The sequence below is a fragment of the Cariama cristata genome, unplaced genomic scaffold, assembly GCF_000690535.1.
Source record: "Cariama cristata isolate BGI_N322 unplaced genomic scaffold, ASM69053v1 scaffold19972, whole genome shotgun sequence".
NCBI classification, from domain to species: domain Eukaryota; kingdom Metazoa; phylum Chordata; class Aves; order Cariamiformes; family Cariamidae; genus Cariama; species Cariama cristata.
In genome coordinates, this window is record NW_009605752.1 from 7,285 (window position 1) to 24,201 (window position 16,917).

General features: G+C 37.7%; 1 protein-coding gene across 2 annotated transcripts in view; it reads right to left on the reverse strand.

Annotated features, from left to right (window-relative positions):
- Positions 1 to 541: 541 nt before the first annotated feature.
- MARCH7 (membrane-associated ring finger (C3HC4) 7, E3 ubiquitin protein ligase) overlaps positions 542 to 16,917 on the reverse strand; it is a 20,994-nt gene continuing 4,618 nt past the window's right edge. Inside the window, exons 2-10 of one of the 2 annotated variants that reach the window (XM_009696115.1) lie at positions 16,313 to 16,471; positions 14,258 to 14,429; positions 12,470 to 12,637; positions 8,440 to 9,556; positions 8,008 to 8,177; positions 6,734 to 6,843; positions 5,213 to 5,326; positions 3,322 to 3,370; positions 542 to 1,475 (exon numbers count right to left, since the gene is read on the reverse strand). In XM_009696115.1, the coding sequence (XP_009694417.1) occupies positions 1,450 to 1,475; positions 3,322 to 3,370; positions 5,213 to 5,326; positions 6,734 to 6,843; positions 8,008 to 8,177; positions 8,440 to 9,556; positions 12,470 to 12,637; positions 14,258 to 14,429; positions 16,313 to 16,471 (2,085 nt within the window). In that variant the 3' untranslated portion in view covers positions 542 to 1,449. The remainder of the gene's footprint in view (positions 1,476 to 3,321; positions 3,371 to 5,212; positions 5,327 to 6,733; positions 6,844 to 8,007; positions 8,178 to 8,439; positions 9,557 to 12,469; positions 12,638 to 14,257; positions 14,430 to 16,312; positions 16,472 to 16,917) is intronic. The other variant, XM_009696114.1, reaches the window with a different exon arrangement.

Here is a 16,917-nt window from a genome sequence, read left to right on the forward strand (position 1 = left end):
TATTTCAACTAACTGCTGGAATGATACTTCTGAGCGTTGGCACTGAATAGCCAATGCCTAAGGTTACCACAATGAGCACAGAAATGTGCAATTTCTATAGCATTCAATTTTCTTTCAAGTCTTACAGATGACAGGCCATCTCATATAATGCTAGCAAAGTTAACTCTTAAAATCACGTGAGTTCATTTCAGCTGTTAAGGCACATCCTTTCTTCTGCACAAGTTAGTTTTACATGCTGTAACAATAAACTAAACTCAAGGTATTTCAACATACTGCACTCTTTGCAGATACATTGTTACTGTAGTAATTAAAAAAGCTAACATAAATATTTATAGCAAATACAATTCCGATACATGTATGACAATTTATTGTACCACCATTCATATAAAGCATTTCAGTCCAAAATGGTCAGAAACGATCTTCAATATCTGCATAAGAATTTACAAACATTAGTAAAGATATACCACACACTGTAGCTTTCTAAGTTCTCAACTATAAGTTCTGGTAGATATCCATGTTTAAATAAAATGGGCAATACCAGTAGAGATGTATACCTCTATTGTCTTTATTTATAAAGAAGTGACAACACTAGAAAACACATTGATAACCAGTGCTTTGAACAGTGAAGGTGGGATCTAAAAAAGTCTGATTAAACTAAACAACCTTAGGTCTTTATCAAGTTGCCTACCTGCCAGGAATGCTGAAATGCAAGAGTTTACACCTGCAATATTCCATAATGGAACCACCACATAATATCAAATATAATCTCCAATTAGTTCCAAACTGGTACATAAAAAAGCCATCACTAAAACACTAAGTATTAGAAGACCACTGCAAGTTCTTATTGCTTTTTGAGTTAAATAATAAGCTTCAAATAAACCAAAACCCAAACAATCTCCACAGAATCTTGCTCATCCTCCTGTTCATTCATTAACACTGGAAGCAATCAGTTATTATATGATGCAGCAACAGAGGCGTTTAAAAAAACCCAAACAAAACCTATTTAAGTACATGGACATCCCCACCCTCCCTGCCCACCCTCACCCTGAAACCCACTATAACCACTTAGTGCCAGTAGAGGAGCAAAACTTGATAGACAAAACCGGAAATCTGACTACAGTAAGAAGGAAACATAAAGGGAGATACAGCTTCCTTAAATATTCAAAATCTGATGTCTTCCAAAACAAAGCACATCATCCTCATCGTTTAAAAAGGGAAGTTGCTTTATATGTATCTAATCCTCGCACATGCTGAGTACTTCTCAAGTCCACTGAGTTCCACTGTGCAGCAGTTGATTTTGAATTCAACAGTGCTTCAAAAACTACAGTAATATTCAATGCGCTTTTTACTAAGGAGAGGAAAAAACCAAATGCATGATGTTGTTCTTGCCAGTTCAGCATTTCTGGAGCAATCCCATTCGCCTCTTGCAGTATGAAAGTTCTACCATCATCAGTCTTCAGAATCATCCTCAGAAGCTGTTGGAACAACACAGTGTAATCAGCAGACTTGACAAAGGTCTGTGAAATTACAGCGCTTTAAGATGAGTAGTAGAAATAAAGGTAATTTTATAATATTAAACAGCAGATTGTAATACCCACCCAAATCTTGTGTAATTACATAGCTTAATTTTTAAATTGATCTGATGTCTGAAAAATACAGCGTTTTCAAATCAAAACTCGACATTACAAAATGCAGTGTCCTCCTGCTGTTCTTCCTCAAAATAAAAGGAAGAAAACTTAATTACGCCAGAGATTCAACTTTCATGTAGCGTTTACAGTGGCTAATTCCAACAGTAGTCAGAGGAGAATATATTCAATCCATGACAACAGCACCCAACACAAAGGAAAGAAATGACTCACAAAGTTAACAATTTGGATACTAAAATATCTAGAAATGTTCAGTAGTCTAACAAACAGAAAGACTCTTAAAAGTTGTTTTTTATTGTTTTTTTTTTTTTAAAATATATTTATGTTACTTAATGCAATTAAGTCAGGCCTACTTGGAAGCAGCTCCTCTCTCCACCACCATTCTTTCAGCATATGCAAAATGAACATAAAGCCCAGATATGCATAGGATTTTGTTGTTGCAAGGTGAATTAAAAGACAAATACACACTTGTAAACTGAGATAAAAAAAGCCAGTACACGCATCTACAATAGGTTTGTAAAGCATTAGCTTGTCTGTAACAGGAATTTGATCTGTCCTCTTAAGCGAACTCTGCAGTCAAGAAAGGATTAACACTCAAGTAACTTCTTCCATCTCCGAACACAGAAAGAAGCAAGGTCTGTCTCCTCACTTCTCCAGTTCTTAAAAGAGAAATGTAACTAAGGTAGCATCAACAATAAATCTAAAACTCAGTATTCCTCACCTGCAAGTTAGATAAAGTCTGAATCAAGTATAGATTAAATGACTGTGCAAAATGGCACTCATTAAGATTCATTTTTACTCGAGTAAGGATGCACGTAACTTAGGAATAAATTCTGAACTCAAGTCCACCTTTGCCTGCTCTGAATGCAGAAATAATCACCTGCTCCTTGAACTGAAACTTACACACACACCCAACACACCCCATTCCTTACCTCCTATGCACTGAAAATTCATATACAAACTTTGAATGTTGGCAGACATTCACATGCACACTAGAAAAGAACCAAAAAGGTAGATCAACTACCCTTCTACTGCCTATTCAACATGCCCAGAAATAATACTTAGATTCAGGATATATTTACCAGAAGTCAGCATATAGTTTTGAATTTAAGCACACTGAAGAAGCCATTAGGTGAGAAGTAGGCTAGTCCTTTGCCAAAACTGGCAACTGTTAAATTTCATTCCTGAAGTGGATGGGTCTGATCAAAGAATACACACCACCAAAAAGTATGTGTGAACAGAAAAAAAGAAAGGGGAGAAGACGAAATGGCAAGAGAAGTATGGTAATTCAAGTGCAGTGAAATTCAACTTTAAATGTTTCTTTCCTACTAGGACTCATGTAAAAGGCTACAACCTGAAGGTCACCACCACTTCTGTAACTTCATACTACTAGAATTAAAATAACCAAACTGTAACTAGCCAGGAATCTTGTTATCACTTGCAGAAAACACTTCTGTGGTCTAAACAACTCTGCTGTTGGGAAATTAATCATGGAGAATTAAAACCAGTTCCCTCTCGGAATAATTCTACTGATAATGGAAAAAGCACTGCTGGGTAAAGTCAAATTTTCAATAATTAAGTTCGGTATTATGAATCTTGGCAAGGAGGATGGATTGTATTTATTTAACTTTGAGTTGATCTAATGGGAGGGGAGGGGAAGAGGGGAAGCACCTACTTTCAATATCTTCCATATGTGCCTGAAGAGTTCTTGCAAGGTTAATAAACTAGAAACAAGGCAGAGAGAAAGTAGTTTAAAAGTTGCAAAGTTATCTGCAGAAATTTGCAACAAGTTAGCAAAGTTTTCTTCACTCCTTCCATCCCAAAGCTTCCTCCCAGATGCCAGTTATCCTAACCCATTTGCCCAATGTACAAAAATCAATGCAAAATTTAATATAAATCCCCACATGTTAAGACTTCAAATTGCTATTGCACAGTTATTTCAGCTTCCACTTTATGTCAAATGTTTCTGGTAGCAGTCAGAGGCATCATCTTCATGTTCTACAGTCTGTAAAACACATCACTGTTGAAAGTAGCACCCATAAACAAAAGCTGGTTTTATGAAAACTGTTCCTAGAAATTGTAATGCAGAAAAACATTATCTGTAAGGACTGCATTAGTTGGATCCACTTCATTTACTTCACTACTAATATGGCAAAACAGAGCCCTCTGACTGAACGAGGTTAATGAAAAATGCATAAATACACTGAAGATTTTAACTGTAAATAAAAAGTTTAAGAGCAGGATTACTATTAGGCAATGGTGGCAGTTTCACGTTAGAAGTACATGGTATCGAAACCCAAAGCAAAAACCCCTAGGAATACAAGTTCCTTAGGCAACTTTGAAAGTCTCGGCCAAGTGGGTTTTTTGTCAGCGACAATCTACATCAATTTTTCAGTGACAGTCCAGATGTTGAGACACAGCAAATAAAATGAAACAAGAATATAGCATTACAGTTTCCATAGCTCAGTTGTATGCTCAGTATCAAACATGTATCAGTGCTCTCGCTGATTTAAAATGCGGCGTCACGCAACCTTGTAATGCCGCCTCTGACAAAAAAACAGTAGAAACATCTTATTTCTGCAATACACTTAAACTAATTACCTGAACTGGATGCTGGCTACTATCAGATTGTATGTCTTTTACGTCTCTACACTTGTAGCAGAGAAAACTGGACATTTCATTTGTGGATCATGGAATATGAGCTCTACATCAGATGCATACAGAAAAGAGGACCACTGTTCTAATATAGCAAGAGATCAGAGCACAGTCCTACCTTTACCTCAAAGGCCGAGTACCTGCTAGCAAACATTCCAATAAGCATTAAGCGTTGGACAAGCTTAAATTGTCAATTCTTCGTATGCAATTAAAAAACCAACCAAACAAAAAACCTCCAGCTTTTCAGGAGCTCAGTTGATGAAAAGCACTGATTCATTACCTAGTATCAAATAAATGTGTGGAATACAGGATTTCTGAATGAGTCACTAAGAAATAACTTTGTAGTATGATCTCTCACGGATAAAATGTGTACTTACTGCATTTCTAAGCCAAGCCACTGAAGTGACAAGAATCCAGCCAAATACAACTAGTAAGAGTTTTGACTAATGCCAGAAAATCATATGATAGCTAGTCAGTTTCAGAATATAATATTCAGTACATATTTAGGCACAATCCAGCAGAAACACATTGCAAGGTCTAGACCTTTGCAATGTAAACTGGCATAACAAGAAAAATGAATCAAATAAGATAGTCCAACATTCTCAACTGCATGTTTCGTACAGAGGGAGGTTAACCTTCCAGTTTTGCATAAATTCACAATAATTCTGACAATATAGATGCAACAACCTTGACCAAAATGATTTTGCAGCACAGTAACCCCAACAAAGCAGTACCTTCAGTTTCAAACCAAACATGGTGTTACCGCATTGACAAACCCAGACCATTTTAGACCTGCATTTGTTAAATGAGCATGCTTCTTGGGTGTGTAGGTCCTAGGGCACTCAAGGTAACAATCTAGTTCCAAGTTCGCTGTACGAGCAATTCCTGCCATAAAATCATTGCATACTTACTCTGACACGTGTGCTGGCCTCACTTGCAGTTCCTAGCATATCAGAAAAGCGCTGCTCACATAAGTGTAACAACACTACAAGGTACAGACCAGAGCTGATAAATTCATAGTCTGCCTTAAAGGAGATGAAAAAAAATATTCAGAATGTCAGTGATATGTCTGCATATACGATTCAAGAAGTAGAACAAGAATTAGATTCTACTGGAAACACGAAATATTTGATCTCTAGTTGTTCCAACAGAATTAGGGAAATGTAATACTAAAAAAATTTAATTACTGGAAAGCTATTTATACTTCTGGTTCTTGCCACCCACCCCAGATCTAACGTGTTATCCTCGAAGACAATAGAAAGAATTCTACAAATAAAATCTCCATCAGCACGATTAGTTCATAGGAAGGAATCTGAGAATCAGAGTATTATACCATTGGTGAAAATAAAACCAACAAACTTTGCTGGTTTCTTTTCAGTGGTCCCAATGCTTTACGGAAAGCCAAAATAAAGGGAAATGCTGCAAGAACTTTATGATGTTATAAATAATTTGAGAAATTATTTTCCCTGCCAAGATAAGGACAAACTTTCCAAATGCTGCCACTGAACTGATCACTGAGAGTCAATTCTTTAAGAAAAAGTTTCAAAGCTCTTATTTCTATCAAAGTACAGTGACAGTAACCAATGATCAGTAGTGCTAAAACATAAGATGATAGCACTCTCAAGAAATACTTTTCAGAGTCTGCCCAACTGACAGGAACTACAGTACCAGGGCAAGAGCTTACTCTAAATAATAAGAAAATTAGAAGTTGATGTTTGGCCCCAAAACTGGTGTCACTTTGTATTTTCTTTCAACTTCTGCAGTAGGCAAATTTCATTAGTCTTTCTATATTCACAGAATACAACCCAGAGAATAAGGAAAACTCTCTGAATAAAGTTCATTACAGTAACGCCAGCTTTTTGTTATTTATTCATTTTTAAATAATACACAATCCAGAAGTTCTAAGATAATGTATTTTATATAAGGAGAGTAATACTAATGGGCCTTTAATTATTTTTTATTTAGGAAATGACTTGAAGAAGCAGCAGGGAGCTGTTAGAAGAGAGGTTAGTTTCTACCGCTCTAATGAAACAAAAAGAGTTTTTAACGGTATGTTTAAAACAACTGCTTAAGTGTGTTAAAAAACAGTTAAAGCCAAAGACAATTCATGACTTAATGTGAAATTCAGTCTAATCATGCTAGTACTGCCACTGCACATATGTGGCAGAGACACTGGACTGCAAAGTTAGAGGACAGATCTGCAACTAAGAAAAGGGTAAGAGAGATATTACACTTACTGAAAGCTCAGCTATAGGAAGCACAGCAGCAAGATGGAATTTGTCTGAATATGGAGGAGAAAAATCTGTTCCATGTTGACATTACTTTATGTGCATAACAGTCCTTCTGAAAAGGAGATGCATTTTCCTTCTCTAAAGAAAAGCGCCCTCCCAGCACTAAACCAACACTTACCAAATTAGGCAAAATATACTAACTTGTTCATTTGCATGTGCCCTATAGAGTTCATGAATGTCAAAATCTTCCAGATTCAGATGCAACTTCTCCTTGCACAGTTCACAAGTCGTCACTGCTTCCAAAGAAGAACCTGGTGGGGAGGGGCAGGGCAAAAGGCAGTGTCAAGTTGCAACAATCTATAACGTAGGACACAATTATACAAGCACTACAAACTGGAACTAAATTCTTGGCTTTATTTTGCAGAGCAAGGTTAGAAGAAAAGAAAGCCTTCAATACGAATGTAGTCACCATCTGCTACTGTCAGAATTTAAATGCTATAGAATGTTTATTCTTTATCCAGTTCCACATACTTTGCCTCATGTTCATTGTGGACACCATATGCTACTTACTGAAAGCCTGACATAAAATCACTGCTTGGGCTGTTTGATTTCTACAGTGTGACCCAAATATACACAAAAATAGTAATAAATATACTGGAATAGCTTAAAGTTATTGCCAGCGTAACATTTTGTCTTAAAGTACTGGGTTTAAAACAAGCTGCTCCATAAGCAACAGGATGAACAAAGCAAGTTTATGGTGGACTTATGCTTTATATAGTTAAAAACTTCAAATTAATTTCTCCTACAGGCTGAGGCTTCTAATACACATTCCTTCCATAAAAAGTATTTCATGATCTTCATGTCTTCTGACAAGCCACCTATTTTTAAGTCTTAAAAATACTACAGATAACTTAGTTATAAACTAATCAAGTTTTTATAAAAACATTTGTACAGTGCGCATTTTCTGAAGGGTTTCTTTAAAAAATTCTATATGCACTTCAAAGTAATTTTTTGAACAAGCAGTTTTAATTGCCTTGAACAGGAGATAGTATGTTAAAAAAAATTAAATATAGTTACAATACAAAAACATTTTTTGATTTTCAAATTCCTATCTCTCTGCTACAGTCAGCCTGGCTATAAAAGCCTTAAAAACTAGAACCACATGCACAAAGAAGGGTGGGGAACAAACTCACCCAAAGTGGTAGAGCAGCTCTAAAGCTACACTTCTGCAATGTCGCATTTTGTCTAATGTCTTAGAAGACAATCCCGAAACTGTAATTCTCTGAATGACAAATACAGTCCTTGGAACTACATCAGAAGCTGCACAGACACACTGTGAGCCTAGAAGTGCCACACTGTTGTTTGTCCCCAGCTGCCCGTTTTTCAAATAAATACCTTAATATTAGTAAGAGTAATCCTCCTGATCGGCCTCCCAATGTAACTGGAAGTCTACCTTGGTCTACAGTCTGCTTTACCTGAATTAATCTTGGACTGCAGCCATTTTTTCATGCACTCCTGGTGAACATACTGCAGACTTCCAGTGCATTTGCATGGCTCTATTAAAAGGTTGTCAGAACTTGCAGAGGACATCTGACAGATTCTGCATAAGTCACCCTCTTCATCTTCAGAATCTTCTAAAAGCAGGCTGAATAGAAAGGAATATCACAAACTCTGTGACATTTTTAATGTAAGACTTTTTATAATGACAATTCCATTCATCAAACTTTTCTCAAACCTACAAGGATTAAACCAAATTTCTCTAAAGACAAAAGTCAGAACACAGGCAACAGAGGATTGAGTTGCCACCTTCTCTGTAGGAAAGTTTTCTTTTAACATCTTGGTTACAGAAAACCCTCTCATGTTAAGTCAGGTACATTTCATTATCTCAAAAGAACATACTAATTTACCTCTCTTTAATTTTCTGGAGTCTTTCTGGATCTCTTGAAGGTGGTATTTTAGACTTGCCACTTTCTTGTCCATCAGATGGATTCCAGCCAGAGGGAATAATATCTACAGTTATCATAAGATTGTCAGACAGACTGCTTCCTAATGTTGGAGGCACTGCAAAGCGAAAGAGAGAACCAGGCAGAATTCCAGAGCTTCTCCTACTGTGGGTGGAATCTGGTGGGGAGGCAGTAGCTGTAGGAATACCAGGTACTGCAGGTGTTGGTGGTCTGCTAACAGAAACCCGAGGAGGGCTATCTGATGCTTCAAGAGAGGTGTCCTCACCTGACTCTCTTCTTCTGAAGACATGTTGTGATCTAGCAGTTGTATCAGAGGTAGAGATCCTTGCAGATTCATCTCTTCCTTCTCTTCTTCTTCTGGAAAAGAGAGGTGTACATCTGTTCCTCAAAGATGATGACAACCAGGATCCTGTGCTCCTACTTTCAGAGTCTGGTCTGTAACTTTCCCCATCTGAATCAGAGTTATGATTTTGTGAAACTCCTGATAAACCCCATCTTCGTCTAAGAAAACTAAATCCCTGAGAAGCTTCAGATGTCTGAAGTCCTGGAACTTCTGGAGTTGGAGCTCCATTGCTGCTCGACAGAGTAGAAACTTGAACTCTTGGGACCACCGTTGACTCTTCAGAGCCTGATGATCTCGTATGCAATGAGTCTTGGCTAGACCTTCGAGAGAAAAATGTAGATGACATACTAGATGCTAAACGAGACAGCAGCTGTCTGGTTGTGCGCCTCCCTTCGCTGTCTGCTGCAGGCTCATTCAATGACCTCTGAGAAGATAAAACCCTTTCAGAACCACTTGAGGAAGGAGTTTCATTTCTAACGGCAGTTAGAGAAAATGCTGGCTGCATGCTCCTCTGGGGAGATTCCAATTCATTTCTCCTTTGTCTTGAAGAATAACTGGATCTTGAAGAACTCATGTTAGAGTCTCTGTTGAAAAAAGATGGCTCATGATCAGAAGGCAACTGACGGTTCATGGATGCATTCAGCCTCAAAGCGCTTAACGAGTTCTCTTTCGGTCTTGCTCCCTCTGCGTATGAAGAGGCAGGCCTCTCTTGAAGATCTGTCGCAGAAAAGCAGAGGAAAACACTATGACAACATTTGCTCTTGTTAACAAGAGACTGTTACATTCCAGATGGATAACTCTAGAGCATAAATGCAGAAGTTCAGGATTTCACGATCCTTACTCAGAATTGTTTCAAATTTGGCAGGTAGATTTCAGAGTAATATTACGTTTAAATTTACTCACCAGAATTCTAAAGCGAAACCTAGACTGGATTCAGTCTGGTAAATCCATTTGGAATTTAACACCCCCAAATCTTCAGATTTCCAAGGTATGGCTCACTTTCTTATATGCAAATATGAAAATTCTGACCATCTGTCAGAAGTTACGTAAGAACAGCATCTGAATTAAAACCAGCTAACTATATACAATACTATTTATAACTTAAAGGTCCGTTCTGCCTGTACACTTAGAAAGGCGGGTTAATCAAAATTTCAGCAATGTAGCAGACACCAAAGCACCCGAAACAAATGCATAGATAAAGCCCAGTATACTCCCCGTCTATTACAACAAGCTACCATTACTCTTCTCATAAGAACATCAAGAGCTGCAGTTAGACACACTATTCAGAGGTACTATAAAATTATTGACTTTGGATAACAGAAATTGAGTATTATCTAAATTAGATGTGTATCTTACTATAACCATGTTTTAAACGAAGAACTCAAGAATACCCTACAAATACTGTAATTCCACTGCTCCAGCCCAAAAGGGTTACCTACCTATTGCTTTTATCAAAGAAATGCAATGACTAAGTTAGTTCACATGTTCAGCTATGCAACTGGTTTAAGCACGATCAGACTTAACCATTCTGGATTAGTAATCTCATCTGCTCTCCGAATTACCTTGATTACCTATAATCAATTAGATAAGTATCACCACATTGTTGTGTCCTCCCCTGCTTCTTAAGTGTACATTCGATCACCCAATGCTTCCCAGCAGACTGCAGGTCAAGGGAGGTGATGCTGCCCCTCTGCTCTGCTCTGGTGAGACCCCACCTGGAGCACTGCATCCAGCTCTGGGGTCCTCACTACAAGAAGGTCATGGACCTATTACAGCAGATCCAGAGGAGGCCACGAAGATGAGCCCAGGGCTGAAGTACCTCTTCCATGAGGACAGGCTGAGAGAGTTAGGGTTGTTCAGCCCAGAGAAGAGAAGGCTCCGGGGCGGGGGGGGCCTTACTGCAGCCTTCCAGTACTTAAAGGGGGCTCCTAAGAAAGATGGGGATGGACTTTTTACCAGGGTCTGTTGCAACAGGACAAGGGGTAATGGTTTTAAACCCGAAGAGGGTAGATCCAGACTGGATATACGGAAGAAATTTTTTATTATGAGGGTGGTTAAACACTGGCAGAGGTTGCCCAGAGAGATGGCAGATGCCCCATCCGTGGAAACACTCAAGGCCAGGTTGGACGGGCCTCTGAGCAACCTGATTGAGTAGAAAATGTCCCTGCTCATTGCAGGGGGGGTTGGACTAGATGACCTTCAAAGGCCCCTTCCCGCCCAAACCATTCTATGATTCTTATAAGCATATTTTCTGTCAAAACTGTGCAAGTACCTCAACACACTGAGAACAATTCTTCTGTAGCCAAACTGTAGTTAAGATTACATGAAGCAGCTGAGGAGGCTAACATCAGCTAGTTTCCTTCCTCAAACGGCTACGTTTGGGGGGCATAGGGGGCGGAAGAGGTGGAAGGAGGAAGCAGCTGAAGCCTGCTAACCTCATAAGGGAAACTTGTTCAATATTTTAAGTACTTAACAAGCATAGGTAGATGCTGGAGGAGAAGCTTTCATAGAGAAGCTTTCTCTATGTATTCTGGAATCAAAACCTTTCATGTTTGTAGTTTTGGTGGGTTTTGTGTTTTTTTCTTTTTTTTTTAATGGGTTCTGTATTGTAATCACTATTTATTGTTGAAGCTGAGGTTTATGCATCTAGCAGATTGTAACTAAAGAAACATCTGCATAGATGCCAAGCATCTGCCATATGGTTTTGATTACACAGCAGGGAACACAGCTGGGAGTTATTTTTATAGCACTTAACTGTGGCACTACTGCTAGAAATGCAGCATGGACAGTACAGAGCAAGGCTGTCCGCCCATCCATTTCTCCCATTAGGCTCTACGAGGTAAACTCCAACTGTCCACTTATTAAAGAAATGTAGAGTATGATGACATTAAAACATACTCTTCTGGTAAGACAAGACTGCAGGACGAAATCCGGAACTAGTTATTATCTCTTCTGCTTGTCTTCTATACTTGTAAAAATAGTAATTTTTTAAAAAACTTTTGCATTATGAAATACCACTAATGCATCTGCAAAAGGTGGCAGATCAAGACTGATGATGAGCTTCCCCCGAGACACCTCTAAAAGACCACAACACTCTGAATAAAAGTGAAAGTGACAGTGCAGAAGTCCCTATTAGACCTAGCAGTTACCATGGAACAAATATCTCACCTCATGTAAAGTAGGTGTTTATTCATTTTTATTTTTAGTGGTCTAACAGTTTTCCCTAATAACCACTCAAGAACCCACATGGAAAGAGAATACGATATGGGCACCTTTATGAATGAAAACCCTTTCCTGAGTCAAATTATCTCTTTCCCATACCTAAATACAAAGAGATCTTAACATGAACAGGAAGAAAAGAGACCTACTGACTATTCACACAGTTACAGTGGCAAACATCAATACCATTTTCTTATGACTGAACACATCTACAAGCTAGATCATTCATATATCCTTCGATGGCTTAGCCAATGCATGGAAAGTGGCCAACCACCTTTATTTAAAAGGATACCTTACAATTAAATAGATCTTCTGGCTTTGTGTTTTGAAGAAAATATTAAAAGAACATGCGAAGAAACTAACAGGCATGCAACCTATGAGTTCAAAAGCTTTCAGCTGTACAATACACACATGTTGAAGATGAAAAGTCACTGTTTCTGTAGCTGTGATCCACCAGGTTATTAACGGACAGATCTGTTCTTCTTTCTAACTCTCTTCGCTCTCTCACCAGCTCAGTTCCAAGGGAGCCAAGCATCACTGATGAAGATCTAGGAATCCTACTGTACCTCCAAGAGGAATCTAGAAAAAAAAAAGTAAATAACTCCCCTGTTTTTGTAATCATTTAAAAATCCATTAAAGCTGGTACTTATGCATGCATTCTGGTTATACCACATCAAGGGTGAGTTTAACACCACCACCAAGCTGATCAAGTGGCCAGCTGCCAACATAAAGCCAAGAGTAAGCAGCACTCTGCTGATGCTGGCACTTAATTAATCTTGCAGTGAGTTAGTTCTGAAAGCTAAACCGGGAAAAAAAGAAATAATACTTTTGCGAAGTCAGACCCATTAACACTCACACAGGACAAGAGGAGGAAGAGAAATAGCATCCAGCTAGTTATTAAATAGGCTTCACAATATGGCAAAATAGGAGATTGAGGCTTAGTAAATGCTGCCATTCTAATTATGCTTCTTAAATGCTCCTAAAATTCGTCTTCCATGAAGACAGCTGAAGCTTACATGCAGCTTAGACACAACTTTAAGAACAACGACTAACACTGTTGTTCCTCATATTGCAGAGTAAAACACTTCAGTTTAAAAAGGGATCTTGTTTTTTTGCTAACAGCTCCAACAACTAAATGGGGAACTGTACATACTTCAGCTGTGAACAAAGCCCTTGCTCCAAAAAGTGTTCCTCAATGGCTCTGAAAAAATCCACCTTGATTTTGTTTTACTGCCCAACTTACAAATCCAAATTTAAGCATTCATTGGTCAGCAGCATGACCACCAATCAATCCAGAAATGGAAAGATAGATAGTCCATAATGAGAAACGTTAATGGTAGTCATTTTATTAACAAAGAGTAAGAAAGCAACAACAATACTGGGTTTTGAGCAAGAATTTATTAACTTCTATTTGGAGGGCTGTGTGGTTCCATAAGGGGATATAAAAAGAACATTGATCCATAGTCAAAAGAGTAATCTGAATGGATCTAATGGTCTGTTTCAAAATGTTCTAGAAATATTTTCAATAGAAGTTTCTAACTGTTATTTCCTGACCTTTAGACTTTCGTTAGCATATTGCTTAACTTACATCTACCCAAGTATCACGTACTTATTTACAGCTTTAATGAAAATCTCAGTTTCTCCTGAAACAGGTCCTAGAGTAGAATGTTTCTTTTTGCCTGGCCTATAGAATGAGTTTAGGCCTTGCTAAAAAAGAACTCTTTCTTCCCTGACCCCTAACAACAGTGCATTAACCAGCCATGACACTGTGCTTCTTGGAACACAGAGTTAAGTAAGGTAAAGATTTCTTTTCTGCTGTCCCAGGCACACATAGGTTTACCAACACAATTTGACTCCTGAAATAACAGCAGCTGCACTCATTCTTTCCTTGAAATCTTAACCGATTAAGACATATTTGAGCCATGAAGTTCAGCTTTACTGCAAATGGAATAGGTAGAGGTAATAATTTTGAAATTACATGAGTACAACTCGGTTTTCAAAAGACCACATTAACAGCATTCTCAGTGCTTTGGATATTGCTACTACTGTGAACATGCTCTTCTGTTAGGCATAGGTTTTTAATATTTAAGAATAATAAAAGCATAATATTTCAAAGTAAGCCTTTTAAAACTTGATAAAACCTGACCTTACTACTCAGACAATTTTCATGTAACTCAGCTCTAGTAATCAACCTCTCACCTGAAAAGGCAGTCAAGCCATTACTTCTCACAGAAGAGGTAGATGTACAAGATAGCTTAGGTCTCTTTGAATCACTATCTCGCTGCTGGCTATGCAGTCTTGAATATGCTCCCTGAGTTCTCTCAGACTCACCATAACACCCAGACGTAAAACGAGAGGAAGAAGATGTAGACTGAAATAACATTAAAAAAAATTACACAGTATTTCAGATGTACTTACACTGAACAAAGGTGTACATAATGTAAGACTTAAAAAAATAGTAAACAACAACTTTAAGACGCAAAGCCTTTTTATTTAAAAATAAACTAGGATTTATGCTTGTGTTCCTGATCAGTATTCCCAGGTTTACTCTAGACAGTCCTACCAACAAAAGACAGTTTCTATTACAATCAGCATTATTTTTCCTTTATAGATAGATGTGGTTTACAGGGGAAAAGATCTTCCTGACTTGTAACATGCTATAAACATGATCAAATATAGCTTTACAGATCTCCAAGGAAACATAATTTTGCTGTCCAGAAATGGCCAAAACTGATCAGCTTCATTATTTTATTTAAGTTTAACTAATCCAGCTTATTTTTTACCAAGCTAAAATATACCTAGCTAAGGAGTCAGCTCTAGCTTCTAGTAAGCTGTTTAGAACAGATATATTTTGATTATGTTAAGCTCAAGTGCAACTGAAACACTTCAGAGTAAAGAATGGGTACAAAACAATTTTTGCAGTGTACAGCACTGAAATAAAACAGCTTTCAGAAACTAGAACTAAAAAAAAAAATATAAAATTGGGATAGCCTATAAAGCTATTTTTTATTCTTTAAAACTAAGAAGTATGTACGTATTCCTCTTATCCCATCATAAAAGACAGATGGGGAGACCCAGAAACTAATATCACAAAGCAAGTACAAATTCTGGTTAATTTCCCTCATGAATCATCTGTTTAACATATAACTTATGAAATAGCAAATGATTAAAAGATATGTGCAAGTTTCAGAGTGTCTTCTGCAACGTTCATTGCATTAGAAATTAATTTAAAGAGAAAAATTAGCCTTAATGGGAAAAAATGTATCATTTTGGAAGCTCTACAGCACCAACAATGGTATGGAGGCCACTTAGAACCACAGATTCTGTTTGCGTTTCAGCTGTAAGTAGAGACACCTACCATGACTTCACCTGCAGGTCAGCATCTCCATACTAGTTTCTCTCCCACCCTGCCCTAATCTCAAGATGTCTTCGCCTTTAAGTTGCAGTAAGAAAACAAACACCTATTTAAGGTACAAGCACTCTCAAGTACCCAAATATCTTTCAGTTGTTCGCTACCTTCCCGCCAAACATCTTCACAGTTTATGCTTTTCCCATCTTAATAGCTCTACTGCAACTGAAAGTGTTTTATTGTCACTGTACAGTGCATAAGCATGTCAAAGAAGCAAACTACTTCATTTTTGGAGTTATGAAGGCACATTTTGAAGCCCAGTTAAGACAAGCCGTTAAGGACTGAGCCTTGGATCTCAGTCCAGTTACAGTTCAGACTCTATTTTCTTTCACAGGATGCTGTAAGCAGCATGTAAGTAAGTACAGTCAGACTATGAACTGCTCCTCCACAACTAAGTTTCCTAAAGCAGGTCTCCAAAACCATGAACTTTGTGTTAACTCACAAAGTTTATACCATCCAAAAAACATACCCCCTGGAAATACTTGATGGAACAAGCTGAGTATAAACAATTTTGCCATCTGTAGGATTATAACATGTATGACATTCTAAGCACCCTCTCCCTTTTTCTTTTTAAATGGATACTTGCAGAGCTACTCTTACTTCAAATTCATTTCTTATCTATTAGTAAAACTAGTATATATTACTATTTTCACCTGCTGAATTATTTAACACTGTTACCTTCTTGCTTTCCCTCCATCCTGACTGAAGAAGATTTACTTATCTAGAAACATCACAGTGAGCCCCCCTGCTAGCAGCTTTTGAAATTGGGAAGGCTAAGGTAAAACTCAGATCTCAGATTTTTTTTTTTTTTTTTTTTTAAAGTATTACACATTAGCAATTCTCACCAATCTGCTTCTGCTTCCCAAAAATCTTCCAGAATGTGGATGATCAAGTGTCCCTGAGTAGCGAGTTGGAGAGGACGTTGTAAGCTTCCAAGGAGTTTCATGGGTGTCTCTTTCTCCAATTCCCCAGTCTCTACTGGAACTATTCAATACACTGGATTCCTGAAGAACAACATGCTTATCATATGCAACTTGTAACTCAAAATTAACTCAATAATCTGTTGTGAATATTGAAAATACAGGGAAGCGGAGGTACTAATAAATCTGGAAACCTTTCATGAGAAATCTCAAGGGATACCCAAGAAGAAATGAAACAGGCTTAAGAGAGAACCACTGGCAAAAGAAAAAAAAAATTTAATTACTTTCTAGCAATTACCAGCTCCTTTACCTGTCCTCTCATTTGACTGTGGACAATAAAAATTTGAAGTCTAAGGCTTTTGAGGCATTACCCCAACTTAAATACTCCAGCAACAGGGCAGAATTAAGGACTTCACTTTCATGTGTTATGTAAAAAAGTCCGCATGTGTAGAAAAAGTCTCCATGACAGCAAAAGTGGCTTTTTGGCCACTAAAACAAGTAATCTGTCTTGTCCCAATCATCAGTTTTAA